Below are 19,009 nucleotides of genomic sequence, written 5' to 3'. Positions count from 1 at the left end.
CTTAATTTTGCTGCTGAAAAGTAATTTGCTTTTTATTTAATGAGACTGGTATCATTGAGCTTGGAATTGCATAGAACTTCAAGAGGTCATCTTATGATAGATGATTGTTATTATGGGTGGCCTATAACTCACTAGATGAAAAAGAGAGGGAGTCCCTAACATAAAGGACAGCTGTTGGGGTACAGATTAGGTCTTATAAATCACCTCTTGAGAGAAAGTGTGCCAACACTAATTTATTTACAAGATCTTTCTGCCTGTTGCCTTTTCCAGGGTCTGGCTACAGTCTGCATTCAAAGCCTATGTAAGATTTCTAACATCAGGGCCCACAGGGATGCACTGTCACTTGCATTCACTTGGCCTCAAGGGATTATAGCCTTGATTTTCCTTAGGCATTATACCAAAATAAACCCTAGCAGTGGTTTCAGGACCAGCAGTTTTATTGAAGAGAACTGTCTTAACATCATGAAGTTCAAGAATGTTTTGAGTAAATGATTGAATGTAACTATTATAATTCTCTTAGTAAATCTTTTCCCCAGGCTAACCATTTCAAAATCCTACGTTTTCTATATGTCTTAGCTTCTAAGCCTTTGTTATCTTAGATGCTATATTCCAAACCTTTTATAGTTTGTTAGCATTCCTTTGAATATAACCACTTAAAAGGAGGCAGCTTTATATCATTTAATGTGGTGTGATCTCCAATATATATTGCTAAGTGAGAAAAGTAAAGTATGTACTGGAGAGTATATCTCTATTAAACTTTAACAATATTGGGAATGCAAAAAGTCTGTTACATTCCTTGGCCTATTGTTTTAAACTAAAACTAATAATATTCAGCAACATAATTTAGGGACTTGTAACAACCCAGGAATCTGGTGAGTCTGAAAATTATTGACTTTTAAGGTGTTGTCTTTCTATCTTTATCTTGTATAGGATGGACTTAACTTTTCAGTTCACAAAAACATGTTTTGCAGTAGCTATAGTTTATATCCTAAACATTGCAAACTGAATATTTTTATTGTTGTTGTTCAGAAGAACAAGAATACTGATGTCCTAAATAAAGTAATTTCTTCTATAGCCAGTATTATCCAGCAGGTAGTTGTAATATAATATAAAATGCCTTTGAGTTAAGACTTGTAGCTAAGTTTTAAGGCCGCTAAGGGGTTGAAAAGCTCCTTAGTGTGTTTGCTACATGCCAAATACTTTGATAAAATCTCTGAAGTCAGTACTCAGATTTTAATGCAAATTAGCACTGGAAGATTCCTGTGATGTATAGTTAGAAATTAACAGTCCTTTCATAGTTACTGAATGCACATCTGGTCCTGGAATTAAGACCACCACAATAGGGGCACCTGGGTGGCTCAGTCGTTGGGCGTCTGCCTCAGCTCAGGTCATGATCCCAGGGTCCTGGGATCGAGCCCTGCATCAGGCTCCCTGCTCGGCGGGAAGCCTGCTTCTCCCTCTCCCACTCCCCCTGCTTGTGTTCCTGCTCTCGCGCTCTCTCTCTGTCAAATAGGTAAAATCTTAAAGAAAAAAAAAAAAAAGACCACCACAGTAGCTGTTGTCAGTGACCTCAAAGTGACCAGTTAGCCAGGAATGGCAGTTACAGTGTTAGTTGTGTTAATATGGTAAATTAAAAACATTAATAAAGTTTTTCTTAACATTAGCAAATGACTTTCAGACATTGAACTATTAGATTTTTAGATCGTATTGTCTTGACACATTTCTTACCAGTTACTTATAGATACTGCTTATTTTTGGCTACCTCAACATCTAAAATTCAGGTACGGGAGAAATCTTTTCACCAGAATACTATGCAGTCAGTATTCTGGTAAAACAGATTTCTCTCATTCCTACATTTGTAAGAGAATATTATGTAGAAGGTACAGTGTTTTGTATGTTTCATGCACAGAATCACAACTTGGTTGCCAGATTTAAAAAAGGGCATATTAATATTATACTCTTTTAGTAAAATGTATGCCATATTTTATTTTGTTACTATTCAAATACTATTCAAATATTGTGTTCTTCCCAGCTTTTTTCTAAATATGGTGTTTGTAAAATATTTCCTAATCTAATAGTCAAAAGTATATGTCTTATTGCTTCAGACTTGTTAATAGTTTCCATGATATGTAATTTTATTTTTTAATGCTATTATTTAATCTACTTGGTATTTCAAAGACTATCAGCTGTTTAGACCTATGAATTCCCAATTCTGTTTTGTTTGGGGATTCAAGAAATTTCGTCAAAATAAAAACTGTAAAATCAGTCCCTTTTTAAAAATTTGGTATTTAAGAATCTGTAAGCTACCCTATATGTGTCATTATACTCTGTTACTGAGACCTTTTGAATTCTTGTATGACAGTTTTCAGTTTTATAGTTTTCAATGATTTAAGACATTAAGAAATTATTTGCAAAAAATTCTAAACAGAAGTTACACAAGAATTGCCTCAACTGGAGTGTGAATAGTATTTTGGAGGGGAAAGGTTTGTAAGTTTTTGAAATTCAAGTTTATGTCTAATATAAAAAAATTAGTTATAGAAAAAAAGATACAATAAAATATCTCCAAAAACAAGATAGAAAATAAATGAAATTGAGAATTACTTAATATAGAAATACTCTGAATTTCTAATTTTAGGTGATGGAATATGAGAATAGGATTCGAGCATATTCTACACCAGACAAAATCTTCCGATATTTTGCCACCTTGAAAGTAATCAGTGAACCTGGTGAATCTGAAGTGTTTATGACTCCACAAGATTTTGTGCGATCTATAACACCCAATGAAAAACAACCAGAACGTAAGTGCTAAAGTGAAAAATGAGATTATGATATTAATTTTGTTATATGCTTCTTTGTTTCTTTCTTTGTATTGCCTAGCCATTATAGTTATATGCAGTAATTATATTCATTGTGTAATGACTGAATGTCAGGCATTATTCCAGTCTATTGGAGTACAAAAAAGGAGCCAACAGTCTAATGAGCCTATCCTTGACCAGGGTATGGGTTGAGGAGATTGTACCCAGGTGTCATCTACTAGAAAAATTTAAAGACATATACTTGTTGCCACTGGGCCACCGGACCACAAATGAGACAAGCAGCAGACCAAAAAGCCTAGAAAGGAGGAGACCGAGAAGGAAGACATTTCAGGGAATAGGAGTTTTGAAGGACCACTGCATACACCTGTAAATCCAGAGTATGGCCAGGGCCAGACATGTTTGGAAAAGACTTGAGTGGGCTTGTACCCCTTGCTGATCTTTGTGCTCCCTGTGAGGAGGTAGTGAAAGTTAAAGCAAAGTTATAGGAGGTCTAACTAAAAATCAAAGGAGGTCCCCAGCTCAGAGCTGATCTGCAAATGTTAGGAGAGTTGGGGTGTTTTTTGTTTTGTTTTTTCATTCTTTTTGCCTCCAGCGTTTAAAGAAGTCTCTGTCATGTCACTTGCTGACTGTTTAGATAATAGAACAGAAATTTCAGTAGTGACACATGACAGAGAACACAATCTTTGCAAAAATATTTTGGAAAAAAATCACTAAACACTGATGACTGTAGTCCTCAACAAGGTATATAAATCAAACACTGGGAAATAGGGAGAATCTGTTTTAATTACCACATTATAATATTCAAAATGTCCAATTTTAATAAATTGTATGGCATACCAATAATCAGGAATAAATGACCTGTCAACAGAAAGAAAAAGAAATTAACTAGAAACCATCCCCGAGGAAGCCCAAGCATTACACTTACTAGACAAAGACTTAAAATCAACTGTCTTAAATATGCTCAAAGAGCTAGATGAAACCGTTGACAAAGAACTGTAGGAAACAAGGTGAACAATGTGTTAATAGAGAATATCCATAAGGGAATAGAAATCCTAAAAAAAGGAGCCAAGTAATAATTCTTGGGCTTGAAAAGTACAGTAGCTGAAGTAAAAAAATTCACTAGAACTGTTCAACAGTAGATTTTTGAGGAGGGAGATCGAAGAATCACAGAATGTAGATTAATTGATACGGTCCAATCAGAGGAGCAGGATGCAAAAAGAATGAATAAAAATGAACAAAGCCTAAGATACATATGATACATCATCAAGTATACCAACATTTGTGTAATGGGAGTCTAAGAAAGAGAAATTAAGACATTTCCAGATAATCAGAAGCTGGGGAAGTTTGTAGCTTGTGGTTCTTCCATACAAAAAATGCTAAATGGAGTTCTTTAAGATGCTAGACAATAACTTGATGCCATACAAAGAAATTAAAAAATAATAAAGACCCATAAAGGTAATTATATAGGGAAATATAAAAGCCAGTATTGCTTTGTTTTTTGTTTGTAACTCCTTTTTGCTTCCTTTATGATTTAAAACAAATTCATCAAACAACAATTATAGGTATGTTAATGTTGAATCAAACTACATTATTTTCAATTTAAGATGTTAATTATCCCTAGATTAACCACTAATAAAATAACTTTAAAATCTACAGGAAAGGAAATGAGGAGAAAATAGAAATGGTACACTAGAAAAAATTAAACACAAGAAGGCAAGATTGGAGGATTCAAGGGACAAAAAATATGTAAGACATAGAAAACAAATTACAAGATGGCAGAAGCAGATCCTTTCTTATCAGCTGTCACTTTCAAGTGAATTAAACTCATCATTTAAAAGAGAGGGAGAGGAGAAGAAATATGATCTAACTTTATATTGTCTATAAGAGACTTACTTTAGATCCAAAGACACAAGTAGGTTGAAAATGGAAGTGTATAAATAGTAACCAAAAGAGAGCTGAAGTGATTTTACTAATATCAGAAAAAAATAGGTTTTTGTGAGAAATTGTTACACAAGACAAAGACATTACGTATTGATAAAAGGTCAGTTCATCAAGAATACATAATCATGATAAATACATACCAAATGACAGACCCCAAAATATATGAAGGAAACATTGACAGAATTGAAGTGAGAAATAGTTCTTCAGTAATAGTTGGGGAGCCTGGGTGGCTCAGTCGGTTAAGCATCCAACTCTTGATTTCAGCTTTGGTCGTGATCTCATTGGTGGTGAGATCAAACCCTGCATCAGGCTCCGTGCTCAGCAGGGAATCTGCTTGAGGTTCTCTTCTCTCCCTGTGCTCCTCCCCCTGCTCTCTCTCTCTCAAATAAATGAATCATTTTTAAAAATGCTAAAAATGGTTAAATTAAAAAAAATAATAATAGTTGGGAGACTTCAGAACTGCCATTTCAATATAGACAGAAGGTTAGTCAAGAAAGAGGACTTAATGCTATAAACCAGTTAGACCAAAGATATTTACAGAACATTCCACTCAAGGAGAGCAGAATACAGTCTTCTCAAGTACAAATCAAATAGTCTCCAGAACAGACCAGATAAATCATATGTTAGGTAATAAAATGAATCTTAATAAATTTTAAAAGATTAAAATCATACCAAGTATCTTTTCTGCTTACAATAGAATGAAACTATCCATCAATAACAGAAGAAAAACTAGAAAATTCATAAATATGTAGAAAGTAAACAACCATTGGATCAGAGAAGAAATCACAAGAGAAGTTAGAAAATACTTTGAGATAAATGAAAGAGGAAACAGAATTTACCAAAACTTATGCAGTGCTGCAAAAGCAGTGCTTAGAGGTAAACTTATAGCTTTAAACGACAAAATTTAAACAGAAGAAAGATCTCAGATCAGTTTCCTAAAAACTGGTATTGGAATTAAAAAGAAAAGCAACAAAACCCAAAGATAGTAAAATAGGGAAATATTAAATAAATGAAATGGAAAATAGAAAAACAAAAGAGAGAATCAATGAAACAAAAAATTGGTTCTTTGAAAAGATCAACAAAAATGAGAAACCTTTAGCTAGACTAGGAAAAAAGAGAGAAGGAAAATAACTAAAATCAGACATGCAGGTGGGGAAATTACTACCTACTTATAGAAATAAAAAGGATTATAAGAGAATACTATGAAGAATTTTATACCAGCAAATTGGATTATACCTAGATAAATATGGACAGATTCCTAGAAACATACAAACCACCAGAACTCTTTTTTTTTTTTTAATTTATTTATTTGAGAGAGAGAGTGCACGCATTCTCTCACAAGTGGGGGTGGGGGGTGCGAGAGGGAGAGGGAGAAGCAGACTCCCTGTTCAGCAGGGAGTCTGATGCAGGACCCTGGGATCATGACCTGATCTGAAGGCAGATGCTTGACCAACTGAGCCACCCAGGCACCCCCAAACTACCAGAACTCTTAAAATCCAACAAAAAGACAACTCAAGTAACAAATGGGCAAAGGACTTGAATAAACATTTCTCTAAATAAATATGCAAATGGCCAATAAACACATGAGAACATGCTTAATTTATTAATCATGAGGGAAATACAAATCAAAACCTTGATATACTACCTCACACCCACCAGATTGGCTCTAATTTAAAGATAAACGAATGTTGGTGAATATGTGTAGAAGTTGATTTGTTGCTGGTGAGAAAGTAAAATGGTGCAAACACTGTGGAAAGCAATTTGGACATTTCTCAGAAACTTAAATATAGAATTAACCATAGGACCCAGCAATTCCACTACTAGTATAAGCCCGAATGAATTGAAAACAGGTGCTCAAATGAGTACTTACATATGAATATTTGCAGCAACACTATTCATAGTACCCAAAAAGTGGAAGCACCCCAAATGTTTAACAGCTGAATGGATAAACAGATTATAATATACACATACAGTGGAGTGTTTTTCAGGTGTGGATGAACCTTCACAACATTATGCTAAGTGAAACAAGCTAAACACAAAATGCCACATATCATATGATTTTATTTATATGAAATACCTAATATAGGTCAATCCATAGAGCTAGAAACTGGGTTGTTAGTTGCCAGTAGCTGGGTTGGGGGAATGAGAACTGATTCCTTAATTGCTTTGAGGGTTTCTTTTTTAGAGTGGTGAAAACGTTTTGGAACTAGATAGAGGTGGTAGTTACACAACACTGTAAATGTACTAAATGCCACTGAACTACACACTTTGAAATGGCTATTTTATTTTAATTGAATTTCACCTTAATTTTATTATTTATTTTTTTAAAAGATTTTATTTATTTATTTGACAGAGAGAGAGAGAGAGTGAGAACAGGAACACAAGCAGGGGGAGTGGGAGAGGGAGAAGCAGGCTTCCGGCTGAGCAGGGAGCCTGATGTGGGGCTTGATCCCAGGACCCTGGGATCATGACCTGAGCCAAAGGAAGACGCCTAATGACTGAGCCACCCAGGCGCCCCCACCTCAGTTTTTAAAGGGGGGAAAAAGTGAATGTGCCATCAGTCCTCATTTGCAGATTTTGTGTTTGCAAGTTGGCATACTCACTCAAAGGTAACCCCATAATCCCTATTTGCAGTGCTTTCGCAGGCATCTGCAGATATGTGCAGAACAGCAAAAATTTGAGTCACCCCTTACATATGTTGGCCAGCTGAAGTCAAGCAAACTAAAGCTCTGCCTTTTTGTTTCAGCTTTCATTCTTTAAACAAGTGTCCTTGGAGGGAGGGCAGGAGAGAAGAGGGAGAGAGAATAAAGTGTCTTTAAACAGAAACACCCATAAAACAAGGTTTTATTTATATTGATTGACTAACAAAAATGTTGTGACTAGAGGTTCAAGGAACCTAACCCCATCCTTCCCCTAGGAGAGATTGGTCGGTATTTAGCAATTCATTTTTCATGGCAATTTTATAGAACATAAGTACCACAATTAGCAAGAAATGATGATATGATGTCTTGATTGGCTTTAAAACAATCTGGAGTGAGGAGAAGAAGTAAGAAGGTTATAAATGAAATAGGGTTGGTGATGTGTTGACAATTGTTGAAGCTAAGTGATGAGTGTATATATGTTGATTGTATTATTTTCTGTATTTTTATATTTGAAAATTTCCATAACAAAAAAACGTAAATATGTAGATTTCTTGCACCTTTGAGGGGTGCTAGTTCTACCCAGAGTTTTCATTTGTCCTAAAGATGTATTAATGTTAATAAATATGGACAAAACATTACAGACTCCCTCATTAGAAAATGTCATAACTCTTTCTGGTTCCCCAAGCTCACACTGCTATTTCACATGTTTGTATTTTGACCATATAATTTACTAACCCTGAGTGATGCCCTTTCCCTCTCAAATACATGATGAATTCTTATTTATTTTTCAAAATCCAACTCAAATGCCACTCCTTATGATGCCTTCCTTAAACAGATCCTCTAAAGGAATAGTTTCATTTTTCTACCCTACTCCTGTACCATATATGCTTAGAGCATCTCTGCTGCTGTAGCAGGGGACCTCTGCAGGAGCCCACTCAACTATGTTGGCATATGCATACATACGGAGGTACAATGGAGTTTACTCTTTGTTGAGATTTGGTGGATAAATACTCTCTTCTCCACTGTCTTGGGTGGTCAGTTCTGAGACATAAACTACATGGTTTCTCAGATGGACCAAGGAGAAGTGAGCCCTCGTTGTCTAAAGCAGTAATCAGCTCAATAACACACCCTTGAATTGGCTTTCCCTCCTTTCCTGTTTGCCTTCTGATCCTCTTGCATTGATTCCCTACTTTTCAGGAAACCCAATCTAGACATCATTTATTTTAAGTCATTTATATTATAAAATTTCACACATTTTGGATTTTCCTGATTGTATCCCTATGGTATTATTTAATATGTTCTTCTATACTTTGCATTTCACCCATGTAGAAAATATATAGAAAGCAACTGAAAGAGAATATATCAAATGTATTCTCTAAATGCTGAAGTTATAAGGAATTACTTTATTCTTCTTTATGTGTTCCTTTGTTTTCTAACAGACTGCATATACGAATATTCATTGATTGACCTCTGCTGTGCGTTAGACACTTTTCTATGTGGAAGGGATGCAGTAATGAATAAAATAGACAAAAATTCCTCCTTTTACAGAGTATACAGTCTTTTATAATCAGAAAGAAGGTATATAAGGTTTCTACTAATTGCACTGAATTTTAGATTAAGAACCTTTTAAATTAGTTTTAGCTCCTTGTGAGATGTGGAAGGAGAGATTAAAGAAGGTTTCCATTTAAGATGGAGAAAAAAGGATTGTAAAATATTGTCCTGGTTTTTATGATAGTAAAATATTTTTGTACCTGTCAAATTATTTCTGAATCTAATTTATATCAGTAACTTTAAATAAGAATGTGCTTTGCTTCCAGTGTGACAGTGAAAATGAAGCAAGATTCTAGGCATGTCACTAAAGATTATTTGGTCATTTGAGGAAGATTTTTTTTTTCCCTTTAGAAATCATACATTTTAATTGCTTCTACCCATTTTGATATTTAACTTTATAATAATCTTTTGTTTTTTAATTATTGAAAAACCTGTTACATGAGCAGAATAGTTACTAAATGTCTAATTTGCCATGCACATTCCTGGTTTTCATAAAAAGCCAGAATAATGAATAATTGCTTTTCTTTTAAGATGATGATCATGAGGGAAAATTATAATATATTAAAATGAGATTCATTTGGGAAATTTGGCTTCATTTTTGTTTGCTCATGAACAAGAATTTCCACAAATGTTAATGCAGCAGAAGTAAAATATATATTATTCCTATATGGGTTGAAATAAAGAAAAGAATAAGGCTATTTCTTTTTATAGTTTGAATTTCTATCATCAGATGGCTAGACTCTAGCCAGTAGTTCATATTTCAACTTTGTTGTGTCATGTCTTTCACACATACCATATCCCAGGATACCTAACAGATCTAAATTTATAAGTTTTAGTTTTAGAACAGTTTAAAGCATACAAAGTCCTAAAAGTAAGCAGTTTTTTTTTTTTCAAAGATTTTATTTTAGAGAGAGAGAGAATGCAGGCAAGTGGTAGAGAGCGGGGAGAAGGGGAAGAGAGAGAGAATCTCAAGCAGACTCACCACTGAGCAGGGAGCCCACCATAGGGCTTAGTCCCAGGACCCTGAGATCATGACCTGAGCTGACATCAAGAGTTGGGTGCTCAACAGACTGAGCAACCCAGGTACCCCTAAGCAGTTTTTAAATGAGTGGAGAGCTAGGGGTGCCTGGGTGGCTCAGTTGGTTAAGCATCTGCCTTCAGCTCAGGTCATGATCCCGGGGTCCTGGGATCAAGCCCTGCATTGGGCTCCCTGCTCCGTGGGGAGCTTGCTTCTCCTTCTCCCCCTGCTTATGCTCTCTCTCTCTCTGTCAAATAAAAAAATCTTAAAAGAGTGGAGAGCTAATGAAGTTCAGTAAAAAGCTGATTAAGAATATTTCTGCACTGAATACCAAGAAAATTTAGAGTAGCGATAGTTAAGTAGGAAATACATTAAATGGGAAAAAAAAGTACAGTATATACTTGAATATTTCTCATCTTCCTTTCTGTTCAGTCTTCATGTCCGCACCATCCCCAGGTATAGTGGATAAGGCTTTTGCTTCAGGCTCTGGGCTTTGAGTGACTCTTGCTACTGTAGTAACCAGTATTACATAGCCAGCCAATGATTGGGAGAAGCAGCAGCAATGGGAGAATTTTTAAAGAACTATATAGAAAAGCTTGAGCTTTAGTTAGAGTAAAGAGGATCCCTGTTTCCTTTCCACCATATCCCACTGGCTGACTGTGTTTATATTGACCTGATTTTGTCTCTGTGGAACATGAAAAGAGTGTAAAAAGGTAAACATAGATCATACTGTGATTTACTTGTCCTGGACTTCATGTTCCCTCTGGGATGACCTTCATGCATTTAATAATCTTTGAGACTCATAATTTTATACTTGATCATATACAGTGGGTTCTGGCTCAAGATGGTGACGTAGGAGGATTCTGAACCTCCTCCCACAGTCACACCAAATCTGTAGCTACATACAAAACAATTTCCTCTGAAAGAAACCCAAAAACTAGATGAACGACTCCTACACATTGGACAAATGAGAAAAAAACCCACATTGAAATAGATAGGAGAGGCTGAGACACATTCTTGCCATAAACCCCATCCCTGGCATAGCAACCAGTAGTCAGGAGGGAATTCACAACCCTGAGCTTCTACTGGAGGAGCTGGTGCACTGAACCCCACAGCTGGCACCCCAATTTTTGAGACCTGCACCTGAGAGATGAGCCTCCTGAACATCTAGCTTTAAAGCCAAGAGGCCTTATGTCTACAACATCCAAAGAGCCCATGCAAACACTACATCAAAAACTAATGATGTACTGTATGGTGACTAACATAACATAACTAACTAACTAACTAACTAAATAAATAAATAAATAAATGAATTTGGAGGCCAAAAAAACCAACAAAAAACAAAACAAAACAAAAAAACAAAGGGCCCATGCAGAGGCAGGACTCACATTTGTAGGTTCTGTAGGACTGTATCAAACAGAGAAACAGCTCTTAACCAGGGTGCAGTGCAGAAACAACAGACTGAAATACATCCCCAGTCTTTCTGTGAAAGAGGCCTGTTGGCTTGTTTTGAAGCTTTGGCCTATGGAGCAGGCTTCTGGTTTAATGCACATCTGAAGGACTGCTGAAATACTCTGCAAAGACCTTGGAAGCCAGTGGGAGCTATCTTTGTACTCTCCCTCTGCCTCACTCCAGGTCACTAGGATCTTCTGGAAGGGAACTTGTGCACATGTCTGGAGCTCTGGTTTGTGTCATGGCCACCCAGGACACACCCCTTGATCACCTGGCTGTCCTGGCCATTAGGGTTTATGTTTGCAGGTGCCATGGGACTGTAACAAATGGAGAAACACTTCTTAATTGGCTACCTCCCCAAGGCATAGGGCAGCAACCTGAGACTAAAAAATACCACAAGTTTTTCTGTGATAGAGGCTTATTGGCTTATCTTTATAGCTGTGGCCTGAGAACAGGCTTCTAATTAAACACACATCTAGGGGCCAGCTATAATCCTCTCCAGAGACTGGGGAGACTGATGGGTGTTGTCTTCATCCTCTCTCTGCCCTGCCACAGGTGGCAAATTTCTGAGAAAGGAGCTTGTGTATATATTTGGCTTCCCAGCTTTTGTGGCTTCCACCCAGAGGACACATCTTTTAATAATTTGGCTCTGGTAGCAGTGGGGCTTGTGTTTACAGATTCAATGGATAATAAGAAACAAACAAAAAAAACAATTTTTAACTGGCTGTCATTCAGGGCTCAGTGCAGAAGCAGCAAACAGAAACACCCATCTCCCAGTCTTCCCCTGAAAGAGGTATATTTGCATACTTTAAAAGCTGCTACCTGGGGCACCTGCGTGGCTCAAATCGGTTAAGTGTCCAACTCTTGGTTTTAGCTCAGATCATGATCTCATGGGTTCTGGGATCAAGTTCTGCATTGGGCTCCATGCTGGGTGTGGAGTCTGTTTGGGATTCACTCTCTCCCTCTTCTTCTTTCCCCTCCCCCCAAAACTGCTGCCTGAGAGTCTGGCTTCCAATTAGTTTGAATCTAGGTGCTGACTGAGATTCTCCTCTTTGACATACTGAGAGGTTTTGGCATATCCTCAACTACTAGGAACCTCTAAGAGTAAAGTAGGCTGCTTGGACAACCAAAGGTTTGAGAGAAAACCAAGAACTAGGGCAGGGTTGAACAGCAAGTTTGAATTTCTAAATGAGTTCATTCCTTCAGGATTGAGAGAGGTGGCTGTTTTTCTTAAATGCATAAAAACCCAACACAGAGAGTCAAGGAAAATGAAGAAATAGAAGAATATATTCCAAAGGAAAAAAGATAAAACCTCAGAAAAAGACCTTAATGAAATGGAGATAAGTGATTTACTTGATAAAGAGTTCAAAATAACAAAGATGCTTACCTAACTCAGCAGAATAATGTGTGAATAAAGTGAGAATTTCAGCAAAGAGAGAAAATATAAGAAAGTATCAAATAGAAGTCACAGAGCTGAAGAATACAATAACTGAACTGGAAAATACAATAGAGGGGTTCAACATCAGGGTAGCTGCAGCAGAAGAAAGGATCAGTGAACTTGAAGACGGCAGTGGAACCTATTCAATCAGTGTAGGAAAAAGAGAAAAGAATAAGAAAGAGTGAAGATAGCTTAAGGAACTTATGGGACAACATCAGTAGACCAACATCCACATTATAGGAGGCCTAGAAGGAGAAGGGAGAAAGGGGCAGAAATCTTATTTGAACAAGTAATGTCTGAAAATTTCCCTGAGCTGGGGAAGGAGACAGACATCCAGATCCAGGAGCTCAGTTCTAAATAAGATGCATCCAGGGGCGCCTGGATGGCTCAGTGGTTAAGCGTCTGCCTTTGGCTCAGGTCATGATCCCAGGGTCCTGGGATCGAGCCCCACATCGGGCTTCCTGCTCGGCGGGAGGCCTGTTTCTCCCTCTCCCACTCCCCCTGCTTGTGTTCCTTCTCTCGCTATGTCTCTCTCTGTCAAATAAATAAATAAAATCTTAAATAAATAAATAAATAAATAAATAAATAAATAAGTGAATCCAAGGAGACCCACACCAAGACACATTATAATTAAGTGTCGAAAGTTAAAGGCAAGGAGAGAATCTTAAAAGCAACAAGAGAAAAACAACTTGTTATGTATAAGGGAACCTCCACAAGACTATAAGCAGACTTTTCAGCAGAAACTTTGCAAGTTGGAAGAAAATGGCACCATTTACAGAAAGTGCTCAAAGCAGAAAACTGCTATTCAATAACACTACCCAACAAAGCTGTCCTTCAGAATTGAAGGAGAGAGAAAGAGTTTTCAAGACAAGCAAACACTAAAGGAGTTCATCACTACTAGACTAGCTTTATAAGAAATGTTAAAGGGAGGGGTGCCTGGGTGCTCAGTCGTTAAGGGTCTGCCTTCTGCTCGGGTCATGGTCCCAGGGTCCTGGGATCAGGCCCCGCAATGGGCTCCCTGCTCAGCGGGAAGCCTGCTTCTCCCTCTCCCTCTCCCCCTGCTTGTGTTCCCTCTCTCGCTGTGTCTCTCTCTGTCAAATAAATAAAAATATCTTTAAAAAAAATGTTAAAGGGAATTCTTTAAGCTGAAACAAGGGCACTAATTAGTAATAGGAAAACGTAGGAAAGTACGGACAATGAGTATATTTTTAAAGCTTTTTTGTGCTACTGTTTTCTCCCCAACAAGGTAAGTTACTTCAGTTGAAGAACCTTGTCTTCTACTTTTACTTTTAGTTCCTTGCAGTGCTGCTGAGTGTAGAGCAGATGTTGGTCAGCTTTGGTGAACTGCCTGTTTCTATATGGCCTATGAGCCGAGAAAGGTTTTTACTTTTTTTTTATTCATTTAAAAAAGAATACTTTGTGACACCTGAAAATTATATGAAACTCAAATTTAGGTGTCCATAAAAAAGTTTTATTGGAGTATATCCAGACTCATTCATTAGGTATTGTTTATGACAGCTTTCATGCAATAGCAGAGTTAAATAGTTGCAACAGAGACTATATGTGGCCCACAAAGCCTAAGATATTTTCTTTTTTTTTATTTTATTATGTTATGTTAATCACCATACATTACATCATTAGTTTTTGATGCAGTGTTCCATGATTCATTGTTTGCATATAACACCCAGTGTTCCATTCAGTATGTGCCCTCTTTAATACCCATCACCAGGCTAACCCATTCCCCCATCCCCCACCTAAGATACTTTCTATTTGACCTTTTATGGAAAAAATTTATGACCCCTTCCAAAACAATAAGAAACATATGTATTGTTCTCTGTCCTTGGTTTCTGACACAGAGCTCCTAAAGCCCTTGTAGTTAGGATGCCAAGAGCTATGCAGAATCTGTTCTCATATGGATGGCAGAGTTGTAAGAAATCAAGCCAACCTCAAAAGTCCATTCCAGGGGTGACTTAAGGTGGCTCAGTCAGTTAGGTGTCTGCCTTTGGCTCAGGTCATGATCTTGGTGTCCTGGGATTGAGCCTCACGTCCAGCTGCCTGCTCAGTGGGGAGTCTGCTTCTCCCTCTGTCTGCCTTCCCCCCCCCACCCCACTTGTGTGCGCTCTCTCTCAAATAAATGGATGAAATCTTTTTTTTTCTTTTTTTTTTAAAGATTTTATTTATTTGAGAGAGAGAGAGAATGAGAGATAGCACGAGAGGGAAGAGGGTCAGAGGGAGAAGCAGACTCCCTGCTGAGCAGGAAGCCCGATGTGGGACTCGATCCTGGGACTCCAGGATCATGACCTGAGCCGAAGGCAGTCACTTAACCAACTGAGCCATCCAGGCGCCCATATATGGATGAAATCTTAAAAACAAAACAAAACAAAACACATTCCACTCCCCTCCCCTTACCTTATCTCTCCCTCCCTCTTTTATATTCTATCCCTGAGATAGAACCAATTTATTTTTTTTTAGTGACAGTGATAATATTCATCCCGTAGCATAGACATTGGGCTTAGCCATGTGATTTCCTCTGACCAATGATATACATAGGTTCAAGCAAAATCTTTTAAGAGTCAGTTTGTGGTTTGCTATGTTCTCTTTTACTTCTGCCATGTTCCACAGAGAGGCTGCTGTTAATCAGCCTGGATCCCAGATTCAGTACTCTGTGGAGTAAAGCTTCACCCAATAAGTGATAGATAGGTAGCATGAACAATATATAAGCCTTCCTTATTGTAAACCACTGAAATTTTAAGATTATTACTGCAGCATAACCTAGCCTATTCTGGCTGCTACATTTCCTCTGTTTTTTAATATATGAAATATATATTTATATATGCATGGTTGTATATTTGTTGATCCAGGTAGCTGTTGTTCTCTTATTTTCACTGCTGTATAATTGTGTTTATCATTTGCATAAATATGTCAGTATTTAATTTATCCATGTTCATGTAGATGGAACTTGTTTCCAGTTTTATTAATCATTTGTTGCTGTGTAACAACCAACCATATAAAGGGCATAAAGCAATGAGCCCTTACCTAGTTTATGCATCTGCAGGTCATGTGAGGTATACTCTGCTGATCTCAGGTGGCCTTCCTCTGTAGATAGGCTCAGGTTTGGCTAATCCAGGCAAGGGCAGCTCTGCTTCATGATTTTGTCAGATTTGTCAAGCTGCTCTATATGTTTCTCATCTTTTTTAGACCACTGGGCTACTCAGAATATATTCTTGTCATAGTATTGGCAGAGGTACAAGAAAGCAAGCCAACTTCAGAAGTCCATTTTGAGGATCTGTGATGTCATACTGCTAATACCCTGTTGGCCAATGCAAGTCATGTGGCTGAGCCCAAACTCAAGGAATTTTACAAGGTGGTCAAGGGAAAGAAAGTGAATATTTGAAAACTATAATATGCCAGTGTTTTTACTATTAAAAACTGTACTACATTGAACCTTCTTCCATTATTGCCCTGGTGCATATTTGCAGGAAGTTTTTTTCAACATATTTTTGGAAGTGGGCTTGCTGGCCTGTAGGCCATTCCTCTTCGGATTTGCTAGACATTGCCAACCTGGTTTCCAGAATAGATGTAATAATTTACATATTCTCCAAGAATGTTTAAGCTTTCTCTTCTGCATTCCTGTTAACACTTGGTATTGTCAGACTTAGTTTTTTAGCAAACTGATTGGAATGAATTATTTATCTTTGTGGTTTTACTTTGCATTTCACTAGCAGCTAGTGACGCTTATCATTTCTGAATGTTTATTGGCTACTCATATTGCCATTTCTATTAATTCTCTATCTTCTCTGCCCACTTTCTATTTTTTTTTGGGGGGGGTGGAATTAGTAAAAGTCCTTTATGTATTCTCTGTTGAAAGCTGTCATAAAAAATTGCAGCTATCTTCTAGTCGATGGCCTGTCTTTTTATTTTGTTTATGGTAATTTTTAGTATACAGGAATTGCCAATATTTTCAATGATAGCCATCATTTCGTTGATGGTTTGTACTCTTTTTAACTACTTTATTGAGATGTAATTAACACAGAATATATAGCACATATTTAAAGTGTTTGATGAGTTTTGACATACTAGTTACATGTATGTACTAGTGAAGCCATCCATCATCAGCACAGTCAATATAATGAACACACTTATCATCCCCAAAAGTTTCTTCATACCCATTTGTAATTCTTCCTTTCTGTTTTTTTCCTATCTCCTAGGTCCCAGGCAGCCAGTGATATGCTTAGTATCTTGTATTTCCTACTGATTATCTGTCTACTTTCTCTGACAGTTATTGAGAGAATAGTGTTGATCAACTTTAATTGTGGGTTTGTCTGTCATCCTTTTAGTTCTTTCAGTTTTTGCTTAAAATATTTTGAAACTCCTATTAGGTGCATACATGTTTAAAATGTGTTATTCTGTCCTCTTCATGAATTGACTCTCTTATCATTATGTAACTGACCTTTATGCTAGTATTTTTTTGCTCTGAAGTCTACCTGGTCTCATATTTATGTAGCCACTCTTTATTTTGATTCATTTTTCATGTTACATCTTTCTCCATCCTATCACCTTATTTGTTTGTTTATTTTGGGTGGGGAGGGCCAGAGGGAGAGACTGGTTGCTTGATTGATTGATTGATTTAGGGTAGGGAGAGAGAGAATCTTAAGCAGGCTCCACACCCAGTGCAAGCCCAATACAGGGCTCAGTCTCATAACCCTGAGATCATGACCTGAGCTGAAATCAAGTCGGATGCTTAACTGACTGAGCCACTCAGGCATCCCTCCATCCTATTACTTTTAATCTACCTAAATATAGCAGTATCTTTAAAATGGGTTTCTGTGGACAACATATAATTGGATCTTGTTTTTTATGCAATATCATAGTTTCCACCTTTTAATTAATGTGTTTAGAGGAATTGTATTTAATGTAATTTTTGATATGTTTGGATTTAGTTCTACCATTTTATTATTTGTTTTCTCTCTCTTTTTTTTTTAAGATTTCATTTACTTATTTGACAGAGAGAGACACAGCGAGAGAGGGAACACAAACAAGGGGAGTGGGAGAGGGAGAAGCAGGCTTCCTGCCCAGCAGGGAGCCCAGTGCGGGGTTGGAGCCCAATGTGGGGTTTGATCCCAGGACCCTGAGCCGAAGGCAGACGCTTAATGACTGAGCCACCCAGGCGCCCCTTGTTTTCTCTTTTTTTACGTTCTTCTTTTACTCCTTGCCTTCTTTTCAGATTATTCAGACTTTTTAATATTTTTTACTTCGCAGTTTTTGACTGTATTTCTCTGTATAAAATTTAGCAGTTGCTGTAGAGATTATAACATAATATTATATTCTGTATTTTATAATGTACCTAATCAACTTTTCACAGTTTACGAAGAATTTATATTTTACTGCTTCAAGTAGAATATAGATATCTTACCACTATATAGGTTCTTCCCCAATTTATGGTATAACGTCACATGTATAACAACTACATACATTGAAAACGCCACCAGACATTGTTTTCATTTCAAGTTTCCTTTCACCTGTCATACATAAAGAGCTAAAGAGGAGAAAATAGTCTGTTATACGTATCTAAATGTTAACCATTTCTGTTGTTCTTTATCTCTTAAATTCCAAATTTCCCTTTGGTATCATTTCCTTCCCCCTTGAAGGGATAGAATGTGTTTTAGAGCAGGTCTGCTGGTGGTGAATTCTCGGTTTACCTTCATCTGAGAACATTTTTATTTTGTCCTCATTCTTGAAGAATATTTTCACTAAAGAATTGTGGGTTGAAATTCAGCACTTTAAACCGGCTGCTACAGAGATTTTTTTCTTTGCCTTTGGTTTTAGGCAGTTTGATTTTTTTTTTTTTTTTAGTGTACCTTGTTTTGGATTTACTAGGCATCTTGAATCTGTAATGAAATTGCGGAAGACAAACAACATAAAGTGAAAAGAGATGGTGTCTAAGGAGGAAATTCTAAAAAGTACATATATTTAGGAGACAGGCAGAATAGCTACCAAAGGAATTTAAGAAGGAGTTAACAAGAATGAATGAAGATGATTAGAAGAAAGAAATGTACATGTGTGATCTTAGGCAAATTATTTAATATCTCTGAATACTAATATTCTCATTTATAAAAGTGAGATAATAGCAACTAATTTGTAGGGTTGTGAA

General features: G+C 37.0%; 1 protein-coding gene across 9 annotated transcripts in view; it reads left to right on the top strand.

The window, feature by feature from the left end:
- Positions 1-19,009, top strand: part of MICU1 (mitochondrial calcium uptake 1) — a 240,699-nt gene that overhangs the window by 78,187 nt on the left and 143,503 nt on the right. For all 9 annotated transcript variants that reach the window (XM_027596470.1, XM_027596471.2, XM_027596474.1 and 6 more), the window contains one exon: positions 2,636-2,798. In XM_027596470.1, coding sequence (XP_027452271.1) covers positions 2,636-2,798 — 163 coding nt within the window. The remainder of the gene's footprint in view (positions 1-2,635; positions 2,799-19,009) is intronic.

Source organism: Zalophus californianus, chromosome 15 (assembly GCF_009762305.2).
Source record: "Zalophus californianus isolate mZalCal1 chromosome 15, mZalCal1.pri.v2, whole genome shotgun sequence".
Lineage (NCBI taxonomy): Eukaryota > Metazoa > Chordata > Mammalia > Carnivora > Otariidae > Zalophus > Zalophus californianus.
The sequence above is the reverse complement of the archived record's forward strand: the minus strand, read 5'-3'. Positions and strand labels throughout refer to the sequence as shown.